General features: G+C 37.3%; 1 protein-coding gene across 1 annotated transcript in view; it reads right to left on the reverse strand.

The window, feature by feature from the left end:
- Positions 1 to 15138, reverse strand: part of LOC107074678 (uncharacterized) — a 34798-nt gene extending 19660 nt beyond the window's left edge. The window contains exons 1-4 of the mRNA XM_015336337.2: positions 14117 to 15138; positions 13722 to 13952; positions 9281 to 9394; positions 2403 to 2720 (exon numbers count right to left, since the gene is read on the reverse strand). Coding sequence (XP_015191823.1) covers positions 2403 to 2720; positions 9281 to 9394; positions 13722 to 13952; positions 14117 to 14372 — 919 coding nt within the window. The 5' untranslated portion in view covers positions 14373 to 15138. The remainder of the gene's footprint in view (positions 1 to 2402; positions 2721 to 9280; positions 9395 to 13721; positions 13953 to 14116) is intronic.
- Between the last annotated feature and the right edge of the window lie 4282 nt (positions 15139 to 19420).

Genomic DNA, 19420 nt, shown 5'->3' on the forward strand with positions numbered 1-19420 from the left:
AAGACGAACGTGCTGAGACCATTCTCTCTCTTTCTCTCTCTCTCTTTTTTTCTCTGTCCGTTTCAAAGAGAAAGAAGAAGGGAATAAGAGAAAGAAAATTGGATCCACCGACGCTCGCTTGCTCGCTCGCTCGCTCGATCATTTTGCACTACGCTCCTCGAGGAGTACGTGATTCGACGATTCAACAGCAGCTACTCGTCGTTCAAAGGAGTACAAAATCGATAAAAAAGAAAAAAGAAATAAAGAAAAGAATGATAAGATGAATGAAGGATTTTGAAATGATGAAACCTCTCGAATGCATCGAAATGTTATTCGAGGTTTCGATCACTACAATTTTTATAGGTTTTATTCGGTATTCTTTTGGCGGTTCGAACAAGGCCAAAACGCGTTAGTTGAGATAAACGAGCTAATTAGAAACGGTGGTGGCCAATGCGACCTACGAAGGTAACGTGGGTGAAGTCAAGTTGTTGGCCCGGAAGGTGGTGATCGACGAAGAAAGAACAAGAGATTGAGTTAGCGAAAGAGAGAGAGAGAGAGAAACAGACAAGAGAGTAAGAGAGTAAGAGAGGAAGAGGAGAAGGAGAAAGATGCGGAGGAGGAGATTAGGGCAAAGAGAAACCGCAACGTAGCTTCAAAGAGGTCTCGCCAGCAGAAGCGCGTCTACTTAACTTTGATCAGGTCGAGACCGCTGATCCGAGACGAGCAACGTAGAAAATAAAGTGCCTGAGCTAAGCTAGCTAGCCTGATCCAGCTGCCTTTTTGCATCCGAAATTATTATGAACTCGTGATATCGAGCTGTCCACGAAATGGCTTCTCTTTTCATACACGAATTTTTTTAAGTCGACTAGATAAATATCTCTCTTTTTTATTCATTCTTTCTTTTGTTTCATCAAAACGAATAAAATAATGAATCAGTGTCGTGTGTAATAATTAAGATAGTAGTACTGTACTTTAAAATGAAATGAGGAAAGAAAAAGAGTACAACTTCGTTGGAGGTCTTTAGAGTTTGTGACTCGTCGTTTTCTTTCTTCCTTCCTTCCTTCCTTTCTTCCTTTTCTTTCGCGGAATCGTGTTGCTATTCTGGTTACCATGTTTCCGTTAAAAGTTTTTAGCAAATGAGGGACGTACAAGTCACGTAAATCATCGGATATTGTCGGAAAAAGAAATAAATTTAAATGAGAAGAAATATCAACGATAAAAACATCATCGATCGATTATAAAATATTGTTACGCTTATTTTCTTTTATTATATGGCATGTTTATTAATTGGTGCTTCAGCGAAGTAAGAGAGAAAGAAAATGAGAAAGAGAATCAACGAACAAGTCAATCCATGGAAAGGACACTTTTGCCTCGTGCTAGAGAGATACAACGGTGAATTCGAGTTGGCTGGAGAGATCGAAAAGAGGGTAGAAGAGAGAGAAAGAGAGAGACGGGGAGAGAGATGGAAACGGCAGGTTGAATGTCGTTATTACGTTGAATTAGAGGGTGCAGAGCCGGAACGAGGTATGAAACTATTACCTCGCGAAACGGCGGACCCCTCTCCCTCTTCCCAGCCCCTCATTACCTTCTCTCCCTCCCTCTCTCTCTTTCTTTCTTTCTTTCTGTCTCTTTCTTTCTCCTTTTCTCTCTTTCTTTCAACAACGGACATTCCCCCACCTTGGCGAGGGCTGGTGGTGCGGGTGGGTGGGTTTAGTGCGTAGTTTCAAGCCGTTCTACGAGCCACGAGGATGCTTGGCGAGAAGAAGGGAGCCGGAGAAAGAGAGAGAGAGAAAGATTATGATATACCGTTGAAACATTCATCATGAACAAACGTCCGTCGCTTCCTTCGAAAGTTTACAATTGTTTTTCTTCACTCTTGTTTTACACTTTTCGACAAAGTACGAGTTTCTTAAATCGTTTAATAATTACTTTCTCATTATATACTGAAGTCTAGGACAGATAACAAGCATTGAAAGTCGCACAACAAATCGTCTTTCTATTAGGAATTGAATTTAAATCGAATTAAACTCCCGATTTTCTTGAAAAAGAAATTTTGAACGACAAATATTTTGTCTTACTTTTTTCTTCTTTTTATATGTTTGTTTTTTTTAATAACGAATCATCTAGTGTTTGCCCGTACGAGTTAATATTTACACAATTCGGATCCTGTTTACACTATGATAAGAGAAATTGATTTCAAGATGTATAAGTTAACTTGTGTTTAACTTAAATGGAGGAAGAAGTTTCGCATCGAACGATTTGCAAAATTGTACGAAGATGATTATACCTGTTAGGGAAGATAAGTGTATCTGATGATACGTGCTATACCTCGGCACGTGTCGAGAAAACAGAGATAAGAGGAAGGATAGCATTGTAGTAGGGTGATCGTTAGTAAATCGATAGGACAAAGGAAGAGGACTTACCACCGTGTTGAGGACTATGCTTGTAGCAATCCTGATGAGCAGTATTAGAGGAACCTCCTCCGGTAGCTCCGAGGTGTGTACTGGAAGCGGGCGATGCGGTCGGGTCGGTGTTGTTGGGGTTGGAGCAGGCACCGCTAACCGAATTCGCGGTGACGTTGCTGCCAGTCTGCTGTCCGTGTAAGTGACTGCTGTGATGATGGTGATGCTTATTCCTCCTGTAGGACTCCAGTTCTCGTAGGTGGGAGGTGAACGAGTTTGGTGCATCCAAGAATGGTCTTTGGCCCAAACCAAGTGCTCGAAATTGTTGATGCTGTTGTCCTTTAAATAATAATCATCGAATTGATGATCAATTTACTGATCGATTTATATTTATATATATATAATTCTTTTATTAATAATTATTTCAATAGTACAATTTAATTGTTATTCTTTAAATCAATCTTCGTAATATTTAAATTAAACGTCCTTGATTAAAAATGCTTATTTGAAAGTTGCATCTTTTTTCTCGAATTAATTAATCTTTATCACTGATTAACGAAATGAAGTATCATCGGGTTGTTGTATTGACAGAAGAGAAAGAGAGAGAGAGAGAGAGTGAGATAGGAAGATGTTTGTATAATTAAGCTCGCAGAGTAGGATAATTAAGAAACTCGAGTGGTCCGTATCTCGATTGACTTCAATAGCATTCCGCGCATTCCGTCCATTCGTGAGCCGACAGAATCCAGATCCAAGTATCGCGGGGCATCTACGCGGTAGATCGCCAATAGGTTAATCCACTGTTGTAGTGAAGCGAGTTTATCGTCGAAGGCCACAATGCATGCGCGGTATCGAACGATTACCCTCAAAGACGGATAGCGGATTCGTATCACCGTAACTTGATAGAACTTGCTTGTGTTATGGTATGTCTCTCTATCATCTGGCTATCTATTTATTCCGAAATATCTATTAGTCTTCTGTTTCCTCGATCGTGATAGACAAACGTTGAAATATTTAAAAAAGAAAAGAGGTTTACCTGGTTTTGGAAAATAAAATAGAAGGAAGTTATACAATTACAATTAAATACAAAATAATTATTATTATCGACCAGACGACAAAAAGAAAAAAAAGAAAAATGCTGGCGTAAGAGAAAAGGGAAAGGGGCGAAGGACAAATAAAGTTTGACCACAAACTACGCTAAATCGTTGCAAAAGACGCAGATGGTCGAGCCCTCGTCAAATTTTTTCGCCTAACGACGACTGAAACACGTATGTTGATTATTTGAATAATTCGTGCCTTCCTTTTCTACGTTACTTTCTTAACGAATTAATCATGAATTAATCGTGTTATGAAATGCAACATTTTTTGTTTACATCCAACACGTTTATACATGGTGAAGATCGATAGTAATTCGTGTATTTAACGAGTAAAATTTTTGCGTAACTCCTTTAAAGTTCTCTTAACGTTCTAGAGGTTGGACTAGTTACATGAATTCTTATCGGAACAGGCCAATGTATACGTTGTGATATAATTGATAAGACTTTTTACTTCATCCGTGCGTTTTCTTTGACGCCCCGTAGTCGCAGAGGCGTTTATCGTTTAACAACGTTTCGTATCGTATCTACGAGCTAGAGAAGAAGAAGATATAATGGGGAACTAACGAATTGTTTCTATTCGTTTTTGTGAGACCTAATAAAGAGAGAGAGAGAGACATTGTATTGTCTCGAAACATTACAAAAAGAGACAAAAAGTTTTAAAATAATTTGTAATTAATAATAAAATTTGACGTGATACACCTTCAAAATGATACAAATTAGTCAGTGAAACACGATCAGAGACAGAAAATGAAAAAACTACGAGAAAGAGTGAGAGAAAAAGAAAGAAAGAAAGCGAAAGAGAATAATTCCAATCTCTATAAGCACGAGTAGTCGACTTATCTAATCAAAGTGTGGCGGTCCCGGTGGACGGAAATAGCGCGGCTTTATCCTCCTCTCTAATAAACGGGCCCCTGCTCCTCCCCCCTCCGCATCTTACGTCCTTCTTGACACTAGGGGTCTGTAACTGGCACGAATATTGCGAGGATCTCGATTCGAATTTCTTTTCTTTACCATTTTAATGTTTCTCTATAGAAATAGTATTGAGATTCGACCATTGTTTTTTTAACGCACGCATGAATGGATGAAAGAATTTTATCGTTCGTTAATATTTTACACTTTTTATTTTTTTACATTATATTATTGATTTGATTTAAAAGTCACTTTATTAACTCATTGAAGAGTGGTAACGTAATCTTACGTCATTTAGAAATCTGTAATTAAATTTTAATAACGAGTATTTCATTTGGAATCGTTCGTTTGATTACGATGTCAAATTTTCTTGTTGAACTTCTTCAATTTTATTATTACTTTTTATGAATTTGATTTTAATTCTAACATTGTTTCTCAATTTGGTTAGAACAAATTAATCCCGAAAGGGAAGAAAAAGTATTTAATTTACACTCCCGTTTTGAGGGGCAACATTATTGTTACTAAATTTAATAAAATATTTTATATATTTCAAATCATTAATCCACGTTATTATGGTTAAAAGTTATATTCTTTTACGTAGAAAAACATTGGTCTCAAACGCGTTAAGAATTTTTTAAAGACTCGTTCACGATATGACAATTTATCGAATATCGTTGTACGCGATAGACAAAAGTATATACAAACACTTATTACACACATTTGTTTCCTATTTCTTTTTCAACTAGAATATAAAAAAAATGAAAAAATAATAAAACGGAAAAAAGGGGCTCTTTGGGATGTGTGGGAAAGAGAGAGGAAAAAACAAAGTTGAATAGTTTGTTTGTATTATTTAGTTTTGCGTATCTGACGGGGTAAAACCGACGGAAACGAGGGATAGAGCAATTGATATCGTTGAAAATTCATCGACAATTAGATATCACGGGGGTATTCCTTTTCTATCAAAGCCAGTAATGATTTCGCGGGACTCAGAGACCCTGGGATATGCCCATGCTAATCGACGATATTCCAAACGCGGAGCAATTACCAACGAAGCAAATTCAATTTCGACCTTTGACTGACAGCATCTGTCCATCGATATTGTTTCGGTCGGGAACATTTCGATGATTTTGGACCACGGGTGACGGCTGGCGGCCACTTTGTTTCGCGAAAGAGAGAGAGAGAGAGAGAGAGGAGATCGTTCCCTCTCTCTCTTTCTCTTTCTCTCTTTCTCTCTTTCGTTCCCTCTCTTCTCTTTCTCGAAATATCAATTTGTACTCTATTCTGCTTTACGCTGTTCGATCGAAACTCTCTCGCGCGCACGTTTGATCCGAACTGGAACTAGATCAAAGAGGACGCGAGCTTGGCCGGACGATAAAAGTTCGCTTGACAAGTTCGCCTCGCTGATTCGCCGCGATGCTCCCGACGGGAAATTCATTTGTTGTTTTACGATCATCTATTTCTCTCTCTATACATGTACATGTTATATATATATATATATATATATATATATATATATATATATATATATATATATATATATATACATATGTATGTATACATACATCTATATGCAAATAGAAAGAGAGAAAGAGAAATAGATAGATATAATTCAACGACGTATTAATTAAAACATTTTATAGAGAACAATCGAATTCGACGATTGCGTCTGTCAATTGTAAAAAAAAAAAAAAAAAATAAAAAAAAAACATTATATAAAAAATACAAAAGAGAACGTTAGAAAATCACACGTAAAAATGTATAAAATTCATATTAGCTGTTAACGTTGATAATAATTCCCGTCGACTGAAAGTTTCATCCCTCCAACGATCGACCTCGTTTCGCACGGTTACAACCCCTCCAATTCGCATTTCCACGTGCTGCCGAACGAGGAATTACAGAAATTGCTCGATTACCGTCGGTGGCCTACCGGTGAAGTGGAACGAGAAGGACGGCATGCATTATAGGGTTGGGAAGGGTGGAAGAGGTAAAACGACAGGTCTGAGGGAGGAAAGAAGGGTATTGGATGTAGGGAAAAGGGAGAAGAAAGGGACGATTTTCGCTTAACAAAAAGCTCGCGATTATACGCGTAATAATGAGGAACGGCAGGTGTCTGCGATGCGTCCTAGTATTGTCTCGTTGCCGTGTTTAGAGAGTCAGAAACCGAATAATATGAGAGAAAGAGAGAGAATAGGACACAATGAAACTTCGCTCGGGTCCTCGTGTTTTGCCTGCTCAAAGAATCGTCGATGCATCCACCTATACTATACACGAGCTTCTTCTTTACCTATACTAATATACTTAATACGCGTATACGTTTCTATGCATGTATGTAGAAGTTTCTTTCGCATAGATCATCCATACGGTGCGTGCCGTCCAAGCAACACGCTATCCTTGACAACCCCACATATGCAATATGTCGTTGTGCGTGGCTAAAGTTTCGTGGGGCTGCTCGCGCTTAGTTTCGTTTCACCACACGACACGGCTTTTTCTTCTTATTCTTCTTCTTCTTCTTTTCATCTTCTTCTTATTATTCTTTTACTTTTGTCTTTCTTTCCTTTCTTCTTGTTTCTCGGAGGATTCCTCGAAAGTGTCAGTAGGCTGGCGACGTATCCTTATTTTTTATCGAACTTTCTTTTTCAAAACGAGGGGATTAACACTTTCATTTACAACAAAATAATATCACGAATTTATTCTAATATAATTCTAGTATTCATTGATATCTATAATTAATTTGTAACAGTTAAGACAAAATTTTACTATTTTCATTTTCTCTTTCTCTCTCTCTCTCTCTCTTTTTCCCCCTTTTTTTATTTCTTGTTTTCACACAAAATTTTATATGCCACTGACGCTCTTTATAAAGTTGCATACAGCTTAAAAATATATTTACCGTGCGGTCACTAATGAAGCGTAAACTGTTAAACGCCGGAGCGAGGAATTCTGACAAATACATCATTGCACGCGTTGCATCGTTTCGTTGTGTTGTGTTGCATTGCTTTATGTGTTGTGTTGCGATGCGATGCGATGCGTTGCGTCGCTCGAATATCCGTATAACCTGTCGCACGTCAGTTCGCTATTTTGAAACACGGAATGGAAATGTTCATTGTTTTCGCTCACGGTTTGGATATAGATTTAATTATTTAATCGAAGTTAATTAATTTTATATTAATTTCTGACATCAGGACGGACATCGATATGTAAACGTGGCTCGTTACGGGGGAACATCTCTTCTCTATGTCGACACTTTTAATCAATGTAAATACAACAATTCATTGTGGGTAATGACCGATACGACTCGACGAGAATCCTATGAAATCGTGTGTTAACTTTTGAAAAAAAATTCTCAACATAATTTTCACGTTTGTTAATGACCTTTAAACATTGTTAAACATTAAAAAATACAAATATCTTATATATATGTAAAGAAAATATATTTTATAACATAAACATAAACATAATAATAATTAGAAGGTTTAAAAATAAATAAAGAAAAATGGATTGAAGATACGAATTAAATTAGTCTACGAATGTAATACAGGAGATTTGGTATGTATTGAAAACAGAAACAAATTAAACAGAAAAAAATTGGATAATTTGAGAATTGGACCATTTAATATAATAAAAAAGATATGTGTTGTACCGTGATAATTACATAACATAAACATAATAAATAGAAGGTTTTGAAAAGAGAGACGGTTATACGGTGATAAGAGAATAGAGAGAACGGTTGGAAAAGAAAAACTTAAATAGGAATTAGAAAATCTTGATTACGAATTAAAAACAGTTAAGAACGTGAATAAAGAAGTGAATGTAATAGTGATAAACTTAAATTGTCGTTTCTTTGTTAACAGAGAAACAATTTTCCGTTTATTACTATTACCCAACTATACAGAACAGAATATTGTCTTCTATACACAACAGAAATATTGTCTTATATACCCTATGTATATATATGTAATACATTTGCATACATACATACATATATACATACATAGATATACGAATCTAATTCTTTTTTTGAAATAATACCGAGCGATAACTGAAAAATTGGTGAATGAGCGGAATCAATCAAACGGAGCATTTAAAAAAAAAAAAGAAATAAAAAAATAAAAAAAGAAAAAAATAAAAAAAATAGAAAAAAATAAAAATAAAAAAAGGAAGGAAAAAAAATTACTCGCGAGTCCAGCGAGTGTACGCATTGCCCTACGCCCATCAATACTTTATCCAACAAATGCGAATCGTCCGCAAAAACCTGCCCGTACTCCGCGGTCGATTCCGCAGCGGCTATTAATCTGATATCGAAATAACGATCCCCCTTTTTTTTTCTTTTTTTTTTTTTATTATACACACACGAACACATCATACAGGCACACGTCATGCAGAGATACAGAAATAGAGAAATGCATACATTTGAAAGTAACTAGACCGTTAGAAAAAAAAGAGAAAAAAAGAGAAAAAAGAAAAAAAAGAAAAAAAAAGAAAAATAAGAAGAAGAAAAGAAAATAAAAATCCTTCTTCCTTTTCATACCTAATCGTCGAAAACGTTGCGGAGTTTTCTCGCACGAAAATTCCAGGACGGAAAAAGCCAAGCAAAGCCAAGCATCGCTTCGGTCGGTCCCGTCGCCGGGCGACGTTCATTGAATAGCAAAACCAAAACACATATACACGCAAGAGAGTATAACGTAGCTCGACCACTGCATCATCGTGCACCATCTGCTCGGTAATGACGCCGCTATTACCGCGTATAGGGACTTTCGGTGAATTATCGGTACATTTTCTGGGGATGCTGGACTAGTAGCAGCCGGTCACATCCCATTAGATGGATCTGATCGTTGCTCGTAACGCGTTATCGTGAACTATGCCACACGGTAGAGGGCACATACTTTTTTTTCTACTTACTCGTTTTCGAACGTGGTTCTCTCGGTCCATCTACGGTCACCTTGATCGCTCTGGTATAGGTTGCTACCTGTGGTGGACTCGTCGAGACTGTTATCGTGATGCTAAAGCTTTTTCCTGGTGACAAAAAAAAACAAAGAACAAAATTCGTTTAGTTAGTTTTCTATACGATACGTACTTTTGTTCGTTAGTCGTTAAAAAGGTGAAAGTAAAAACAAAAAAAAGAAAAGCAAGATTGAAAAAGGATAGAAAAAAATAAAAAGAAAAGAAAAATTTAAGGAAAAAAAGAAAATAAAAAGAAGTAAAAAAGAAACTGAAGGAAGAGAAACGAACGTTTAGAAGGGGGTGGAGCGAGCGTGTACATATATCACCAGCGAAGGTCTCGAGGTTGAAGGTCCGGTATATTAATTCCCTCTCCATAAATGTCCGTCGGAGAGATTGACTACGCGCTCTTAAACGGCCCATCGCGCGCTAATATGCATTTGGTAATTCGCCGCTCCTACTAACTTCTCGTCCGTATGGAACGAGAGAAGAAGTCCCATCTTGTCTCATTCGACCGATAGAATCTACGAGAGACGTTTCTTCGAACGGTTACATTGTCTCGGTTTCTTTAGAGAAAAGATCAAGCCGACCAGCGGTTGGTGGTAGATTTCAAAACCGGTATCTTTTAACCGATCACTGAAGAAGATCGAATTTTCATCGCAAAAATAGGGGGAAAAAAAAAACAAAAACAAAAAAAAAGAAAAATGATTGTTTGAAAAACGATACTACGTCCTATCGTTGTTGATCGCGAAGAGAGACGATCGGTAACGCGTCGCGGATATGTATTTGTTTGTGTTGGCGTAAACGTCAACGATTTGTAATTGTCTCCCCTTGGTACACCTAGGTCCACCTCGCTGTGTCTGTCAACATGATAACCGGCATCAAACACCCTCCGAACCCCACTACCACCACCTCCACCACCACTACTACCATCACCATCAGCATCAGCATCGCCACCCCCTCCTCCCCCTCCTTCCGGGAACTGCAACTGACTGCAGACTGAGAGAGAACGGCTACGTAGCGTTATATCGTTTTCCCCTCTCTCATCTTCTCTCCTTCTATCTTTTACTCTGCGATCGCTCACCACCTATCCTGTCGTTCTCTCAACCCGTCATTGTAGTATCCTTGTCTCCGTCATCGCAATATCTGTTACGATACAAAATGTGATTCGTTCCCGACGAATACTAATCTACCTAGCCCGGATAAACGTTTATCGAAACGATTTGACGGATTTACACGAGACGAAGAATCTTTACAATTCGACGATCCAATTCTATTCATAATTTTATGTGTTTCCTTAATGAAAGATTCTAACAAACTAATAAACTAAAAAATTTGTATAAAAGAAATATAAAATTCTAAATAATACGATTAGCATCTAATTACAACTAGGAACGCATGATTTTAACGATTGTATAAGAGAAAAAAATATTAGAACAGAAAGTTTCTTTGAGTTTAGTGAAAAAGGGTAAAAAGAACTCCAAAAATCATAGTTAAGTCGAAAGGATCGTCGAGTTTCGAGGCTCCCCCACCCCGATCACAACGGCTAGAGTCCATCGCATTTGGGGCTAATAATGCCGCACAGCCGACTACCACCCCCTCTCTTCGTGCCCGGAGCTGCGGTTAATACTCGATGATGGGAACGGTCATCTGCAGAGACAGGAGCCGGGCTATGCATTCGCGAGCGAGTGAGGAACGAACGAACGAACGGATGGACAAACGGACGAACGAAAGGACGGACGGGTGGATGGACGGACGGACGGATGGTAGGATGGTAGGATGGACGGATGGACGGAACGGAACGGACGGACAGATCGGACGGTAGGACAAAACCGGGCCACGCGTATGTGTCACCTATATAACGCGAGTAGCACCACGCTTGCTTCTCTCTATCCCGTACGCGATAATTCTGTCCCTAGCGTAGCACGCTCTCCTATCCAAATGGTGTATGTGTATGTATCGATGTCTTGTATGATGTGTGTATGTGTACACTTGTGTGTGAGCGCGCATGAACTCATGTATGAACATATACATATATATATGCACATATGTATGCGTTCGTGTGTGTGTTATGTCTATGTGCGAGCGTTGGTAACACAGCGAGGAATGAGATGAGTGCCATCCCAAACCGCCCACACAACCACCCGAAACCACTCGAAACCGTCCGTTAATACTCGTGGCGACGAGGCGGAGGGGACACGAGCATCAAGAGTAGGAAGAAGAGGAGGAGGAAGAGGAGGTCTTCTGGGCGAGGAGAAAGAGAAGGACGAAGTGATGGTTCAGAGATAGATAGAGAGAGAAAGAGAGAGAGAGAGACTACGAAGGGTAGCGGAATGAATGTAGAGAAGGTGAAAGAGAGAGAGAGAGAGAGAGAGAGAGAGAGGAATAGAGAGAGAGATAGTCTCGAAACAGGATGTCTCTGCAATTGTCAAATAATTACTATCGCTGGTAATTTCAGCCGTGTCGATATAGACTGCGGTATATTACTAATTATAGGCACAGGCCGGTAGGTCCGCGCCCGATGATGGAACGACCGCTTTAGTCTCCGCAGACCTCTTTGATCCGGCTACTATCGGCTCTCCTCGTCTCGTTTCTCTATCTTTTCCCAACTCTCGGCTAGAACTCTCTAGGTAGAAGCGTGGCACGTTTAGACCTGCCTAATTGTAACTTTAGTACATATAGTTCTCGTTCTCTTTTCCTTTTCTGTCTTTCTAATTATATTTCTCTTATTTTGATTTTAACGAATTCGATTCGAATTCGGTTGAAATTTACGACAATTAGTCCAATGATATATTTTATTATTATTATTATTATTATTATTATTATTATTATTATTATTATTATTATTATTATATGTATGTGCATCTGGTAAATTATTTCTTTACGAAAGCAAAGAGAAAAGAAAAGAGAAACGAGTTAACATCAACAATATTCCTATCCGTAAATATACTCGGTGGATATTTCTTGAAGCCACTATCGTCGATGGAAGCGATACGCGGCGCGGTTCAATCAAATTAATAAGTCGCGGAAACAAAACCTCCATGATAGGAGGTTCCATTTGGTCGCGGCTGATACGAATACACCGTGGGCAGTTTGGTCAATCGTCGAAATTGAGTATTACGGATTATCTGGGAGGGTAGTTGGGGAATGGAAAGAGGAAAAGGTGGGAGAGAAATTGGGGAGGAAAAAAAGTTGGTACAAAGGGAGTAAAGAATTTTGACGAGAGAAGTGTCTTTCATACTAATTGATTTCATTATCAATGTTAGAGTAAGAGAGAGAGAGAGTGAAAGAAAGAGTTAAAAAGAGAGAAAGGGAGAGAAAGAGAGAGAAAGAGAGAGAATAGGAAAAAAAGAAAGAAAAAATAAAGATAGATCGATGGAGGGAGAAGGTAGAGAGGAGGATTGGTAGGTGAAAATCGTCGACCCTAGGTTTCATGATGAAATCAAATGAAACATAGATGGTGCCATCAACGAACGGCTAGCACGAGCAGTACAGCTCGTTAATTCATAAACGCCGGACCCTCGATGGTAGGTTCGCACAGGGTGCAAAATGCATTTGTACCTCCTGACAAATCTATCCAACTGTCCTCTAAATAATTGTCACTACTTAATCCGCGACTATAAAACTTTTGAATTTTGATCCGACTAAAATAACAAAGTAAAATGAAATAAATTTAAAGTAGAAGAACGCGGGGGAGTTTTCATATAAAAATAAAGGGAAAGAAGAACGGAGAAACATATCGTAATAAAGTTGGACGTTTTCGATATTCGTTATAAATTCGATGGATGACTGCTCTTGACATCATACCCTTTATCGTTTCGGTTTCGTTATTAACCGTTTTGATGATCGCAAAAAGAGAGAGAGACACTGGTGATCTCGTTGCATTTCCGATTTCCCTCGTCTGTATTCTGCTTTGGGGAAATAAATGACTCGAAACTGTCGATCAAAAGATCTGGTTGATTTTGGGGACTCGATGTCTCTCTTTCTACGTCTCTCTCTCTCTTTCTCTTTTTCTCTCTCTCCCTAGCAGACAGACGATGATTTCTGATTAACGGCCAGTTGTTTCATGCGTTCAGCCGGGGCTCGTGGCGGACATCGAGTAATGACTCTGGGGGCGGCAGGAGCGGGAACTCGCGAACGCAGGGCTGCCGAACGGCTAGCGGGGAGACTCCAAGGGTGGTTAATGATAATGATCACAATAACCGTGATTTTAGGCAGTTCGAAATCACTGCCCGACCGCTCTCGTACTTTCGACTCGTTTTACTTTAACGCGAATATTTACAAATCATTTTCACGATGTAAAAATAAATTAAATATTGTCGATTATTATCTTTCTAAAATGATATATTATATATAATTTGATTTATATTTGTAAGGAAATGAACTATATAATCATGCTCACCTCTTCCACTTCTACCGACGAACCTAAGATCATTAAATTTGGCGACTTGATTTTTCATAATTGCAGTAGAGTTACGTAGTTCCGCGCAACAGTTTTCATCGTTACCAGCGCGAACAGTAACGAGGGTTCCATCGCCGACCTCGCCTAGGGCTACGACTTTAAAAGCCACTGGTAGGGTCTTGTTGGATCTCCAGTGAGTTGGCAATTGACTGCAGAGAAAGTACGGCGAACCTGATAATAGAAAAAGATGTATGAATAGTATATAAGAAAAAAAAAGTTTGTATAATCTCTTCAGCAAATATTTATTCAGCAATTTTCACAGAATTTGTAGTCAATTAAAAAATGCGTAATGTTTAAAAAATAAAAGATTTCACATAAAAAAATTATTAGCACACCTGTTCTAACGAGTTCGCCGGGATGTTCAGCTTGTGCCTCACCGACGAGTCTCTCGGTCCACCAAAGTTCGCCGACGGCGGCACTCTCGCTCATTTCGCCGGCACCACCGCCGTTTTCGCCGTCGTCACCCTGGTGGTACCTGGTGTTGACCCCTTGGAGGGGTGCCAGGGAGGGACCGCACGGGCCGGCGCCTTCCTGAGATCCGACAATGCCGTAATTCTCCCCGCAGCCCACGGAACCCACCGGTAGATGCATCCCATCGGCCAGTAGCCGCTCCTCGTCACCCACCAAACACGTACCCTCCGCGCGAGACGTCGTGACCTTTACTTCAAGCGGACCTTACCGACGGAGTCGAGCTAGTCGACCCGTCGACGAGCGACCACCACTTTGCTACCAACAGGTACCCCCACGTTGCCCTCCGCTCGCGCATTCGTCTTCTCCGATCGAGCGCATCCTTTGTGGGTTCACCGATACATCGTTTTAAATCTAATAGAAAACCTCCTTTCTTTTCATTTCACTAAGATCTTTTTTTCTCTTTCATCAAACGATTAAAATCACTATTTTATATAAATCAGCCCAAAACGTTAAACCAATATGTTTATTTACAATTTTTCTCTTATTATTTTAAGTCACTTAAGAAAAAAATAGGCGGGAATCACTAAGCACGTGGCTCACTTAGAGGTTGTCCTACACTATTATCACTACGCGGCGAACACTAAAAAGTTTTCATAATCCTATATTATAACAATGACCAATTAGTCGTTTCCATGTGTATAATGTGATCGTTAAATTTTATCACTGATCTCCTGTCTCTTTTCTTTCTTTCTTTTTTTTTTTACACCTCAAATAAAAACAATTGAAAAGAGAACAATTAGATAAACGTCGAAGAAAATATTTTTAAATACTAATAACGTGAACAATGTTACTGACTAATAACGTCAATCGCGGTCGACGGTGCGCGACGTAATGCCGCGGCTCAGCAGGCCGCGTGTTCCGCGGAAGCGGCCCGGGTCGGCATAACCTCCGCAACTCTCCTCTGCAACCACCACCCCCACCAACCTACTCGTGCTCGCCACGGGACACGCTCTTGCTCCTTTACCAATCTCCCCACTACGATCATAACCACCACCACCATCACCACCACCACTACCATTACAATCACCACTACACCGTCACCAGTGACGACGACGAAGACGGTGATGATGATGACGATGATGACGATGATGACGATTATGATGATGATGACGATGATGACGATGAAGACGACAACTTATTGTTACTAATTTTTAAGCAAATCTTTTCGTTAGATTAAGATCTTTTTTTTTAGATTTATATTAAATCACTTATTCCAGGATTTCAATGCTCGCAATTTCGGGAACCCCGAATATATTCGTCGAGTCATTTTCAGAAATTAATCTTTACTAAAGATTGAGTTTAACTAAATATATATAACTAGAATGCAGAACACTCTAATGCAAATACAAATGCAAATGCAAATGGGAATTCTCTTAAAGATCTTACGGTAATTCCCTGTGCGTCATCCGTTCAAACATTTTTCCTATACTCTGAGTTGTAAATTTTTCCGCTATCGGATATCGAATCTTCATAAATAATAGAGATTACTAATACCAATTCTTCATTATCCTAGTTTGATCCTAAACGATAATGATCGTAGGAATAGTTTCAAAATCCTGTTTTAAACTGATAAGAGAGTAACGAATTAGAAAGAGAAAAAAAAACAACGGTATCGTCTAAGACTCGTGTGTTATCATACTCTTTTCCCCTGAGACAAAAAGATTCTTGCGGTAACCAAGTTTTATCGCATTAGTGTGGTTTTTAAGGAGAACGTTTAGATTTCGAAGAAATTTGCCAAGGGAGTAACGAGAAAAATTAATTAAATCTTATTTAAATTGGAAAACTATAAGAATATTTTTCCCCTTAAATTTTAATCGATTTAATTGAACAAAATAATTTATTAAATAATAATTAAAAATAAAAAATATAACGAAGATAAAGAAAAAGAAAAAAAAGAGGATAATTAATAATTATATGAGATAAATTTCGAATATAATTTTTCTACAGACACGTATAATACATACACCATACATTCATTTACATAGAAAATCCAAGCAGAACAACAGTGGTGGTGGTGGTGGTGGTGGTGGTGGTCCCGCCGTTCGAACGGCAAGGCGTAACAAGTGTCCGCATGACGTCACGCAACCTCTTGGAGGCGGAGCTTCCCATTGGGAAAGCAGGTGGAGGTGGGGCGAACGAGGCACGATGCGGGAGAGCCCCCACCCCCGCGAGATTTTGTCCCTTCGCTCCTCTCTACCCTCTTTTTGGATGGCTTGATCATTCCTTTTAACTTTTATCTCAACTCTATTTCTATTCTTTTTTATCTGGTGTTCGACAGGAAAGTAGCTATAATTTTTCGATCCTTTACTAAAAATCCCTTTTTCAAGAAGAAAAGTACATGCATAAATTGTAAACGAGAATTAACAAAATTTGTATAAATGTTTGTTCTTTAGGAACATATTTTTTTTAAATGTTAAAATGATATGAAAAAATAAATACTCTCTTTTTCTCTCAAAAATTCGTAGAAAAAAAAATTGATAACATTTTTTAACAATAATCAATCGTTTAAATATTTGATAAATAAAATAAAATCAAATAATTATTTTCCATTAACTAAATATTTTTAAATATTATAAAAAATTAATTTTCGCTAACAGATGCTTTAAGAAAATGATGGTAAAATAATTTCTAATAATTTAATACTAATGAAAATATTGACGAAGTAAGGTAAGTAGCGTTCAATGTCCTGCGTAGCACCTGTTTCTTCTGCAAAAAGAAAATATAGTGATCCCACGAGAAAGAAGAGACGAAGAGTTCGCGCTTACGTGCGAAAACATTTCAGGGCGCTTTAAAGGTCTCCGAGTTGGGGTCCCACAATGCTACCGTTTATTGCACTGTGGTTTGCTAAAGTGCAATCGAGGAAGCAGATGCGGTTTCACTCGTTCGTGCGGACTTGCAAGAATGTAATTAACCCCTCGCAAGTGTACGAGGTTCCTACCTGCGGCCAACCTTACTTTCCTAGTCTTAGACGAATTTTGATCATGCTTGTGACTAAGAAAGAATTTCTAAAGTTCGACAGATAATTAAAACTATCTTTTGTATAGAAAACTGCATAACGGATAAACTATTCATGAAATTAGTTGATTGTGAACGCCGCTTAATTCGATAACCCGACATTCAAATTTATTATTCGTCTTGTAATAGGTTAACGGTTTGCTATTTGTACTTTGAAGATTTTTATTAGCTTTAAAACAATGTTTAATACTTTCTTTTACTCGGAAATTAATACTCTTTCTAACTGTGCTATAAAAAAAATATGTCATTCAATTTAAAAATACCAAATTGAGGTTTCAATCTCCTAAATGTCTCAACTTGTAAATAGGTCATGTACACCACGTTATTTCTTTCTCGATGTTGTGTAATATTTGTTAAAATAATTTTTTGTTTTATGTACAATTTCGAAAATTATTCGAGATAATCAAGTTAAATGGCTTTCGCTATATAAATCGTTATAATTGTAAAGAACGTTCGCCATGCGAATGGCGTCGTTCTATCGTTATTAAGATTACAGAACGAGATTATTACTAATGAGGTTTCTGGGCGGTGCTTGTTACATTAAGAAGGAGGCACTCTGGTATTACCCAGAATCTTAACAAGATTATATTTGACGACTGGTTCGAATCAAACGAGATAACGATTTGCTGTGCATACTATAGACCAGAGAATTCTTTCTTTTATTTTTTCTTAACACTTATTTATCTTAAATATTTATGGTATCTCGTTTCAACTAGGACCAATTCGAGACAATCAAAATACCGGAAGAAGTATGAAAGACATAGTTATCGTATTTCCAAACATAGAAAATGTTCAACTCGTTTTAAGTAAATAAAAAAGAAAGTAATGTTTTTTTATACTTAACTCTTTCTTATCATTGCATCGTTAACGATTGAGGTTTTTATTGATAAGCTATTTAAAAAAAAATAAGAAAAACACGTGTAACCAACATGCGACTGAAATAAAATTTCTTAAATCTTTTATATTGCGGTAATTTCATTTAATTATTAAATTATTACATTTTTTTGTTAGCGCATTTACAATTTAATTAAAAAATTAAATTATTAAAATTATCTGTATACCTACATTACATACATTAAATTTTTAGTTATTATATACATACGTTTCATTTTTTAACAAACCATCTGATTATTTCAGAAAAATTAATGTGTCAGAAGGACCAAAAGAAAATGAATAATAATTAAACATGTAAATAAATTTAGATTGAATTTAGCATAGCAATTCGCCTCATATTACTTGCGTTACATAATTTACAATTTAAATTTGAATAAATCGCAAATAATACTAACCCAGGTCTCACCGCAAGGAATTTGCTATGTTCGGAGACCCCCGGGCTAAGATTCTACTTCTACATTTATTTTTCTAACAAATTTATTTCGTTAATCATTTGTTAGAAAGAAATTTAAAAAAAGCAACACGGAAAACGAGTCATTAATTTTTTCATCTAACCTGTTATTCAAGTTGGATTAAAAATCACGAACATCGTTTTAAATCGACTTATCTACCTGATTAAGGTAGATCAAATCTTGCTTATGTAAATTAGATATTTATTTGTTAAAAATTTTAGAATCAAAATGCACACCCTTGACACATTCATATGCACTCTCATGTGCTGGCTGTACTTTTGTGTATTTTTATTCGCTTAGCAAGACTTATACGTTTCTAATCAAAATGTTTCAAAAAAACTTTTCATTAATTTGCACTATGCAAATATAAATTTATTATTATATATGGATTAAAATGAAATTGTCTAATAATTATTAAATAAAATTCTTTGATTAAAAAAAAATTAAGATGGTTAGAATATTTCAAATATTAATTTATTAAGTATTTTTATTAGTGCAATCATTCATTCATTTTTTATCACTCTGAATGATAAATGTATATTCTTACTGTATTTTCATCTGCATTTAACAGGTATGTTTGTACTGACTGCGATTTTCATATGTACTCCTCAGTGCATTTAATCACAATGATTCAAATTTTCTTTTTATTTATTTGTTACTATCTAAACTAAAAATCAACAATCATATGTTTAACAAAAAAATGAATAAATAGGGTAAAAGACTATGTAAAGCAAAGTGAGTCTGGAGTCTGGAGCAAAGAGTTTGGTAACCATTGGGATGCAATAACAAATGCATTACATTACAATA

Source organism: Polistes dominula, unplaced genomic scaffold, assembly GCF_049000335.1.
Source record: "Polistes dominula isolate Pdom_NZ unplaced genomic scaffold, Pdom_raw_medaka contig_82, whole genome shotgun sequence".
Lineage (NCBI taxonomy): Eukaryota > Metazoa > Arthropoda > Insecta > Hymenoptera > Vespidae > Polistes > Polistes dominula.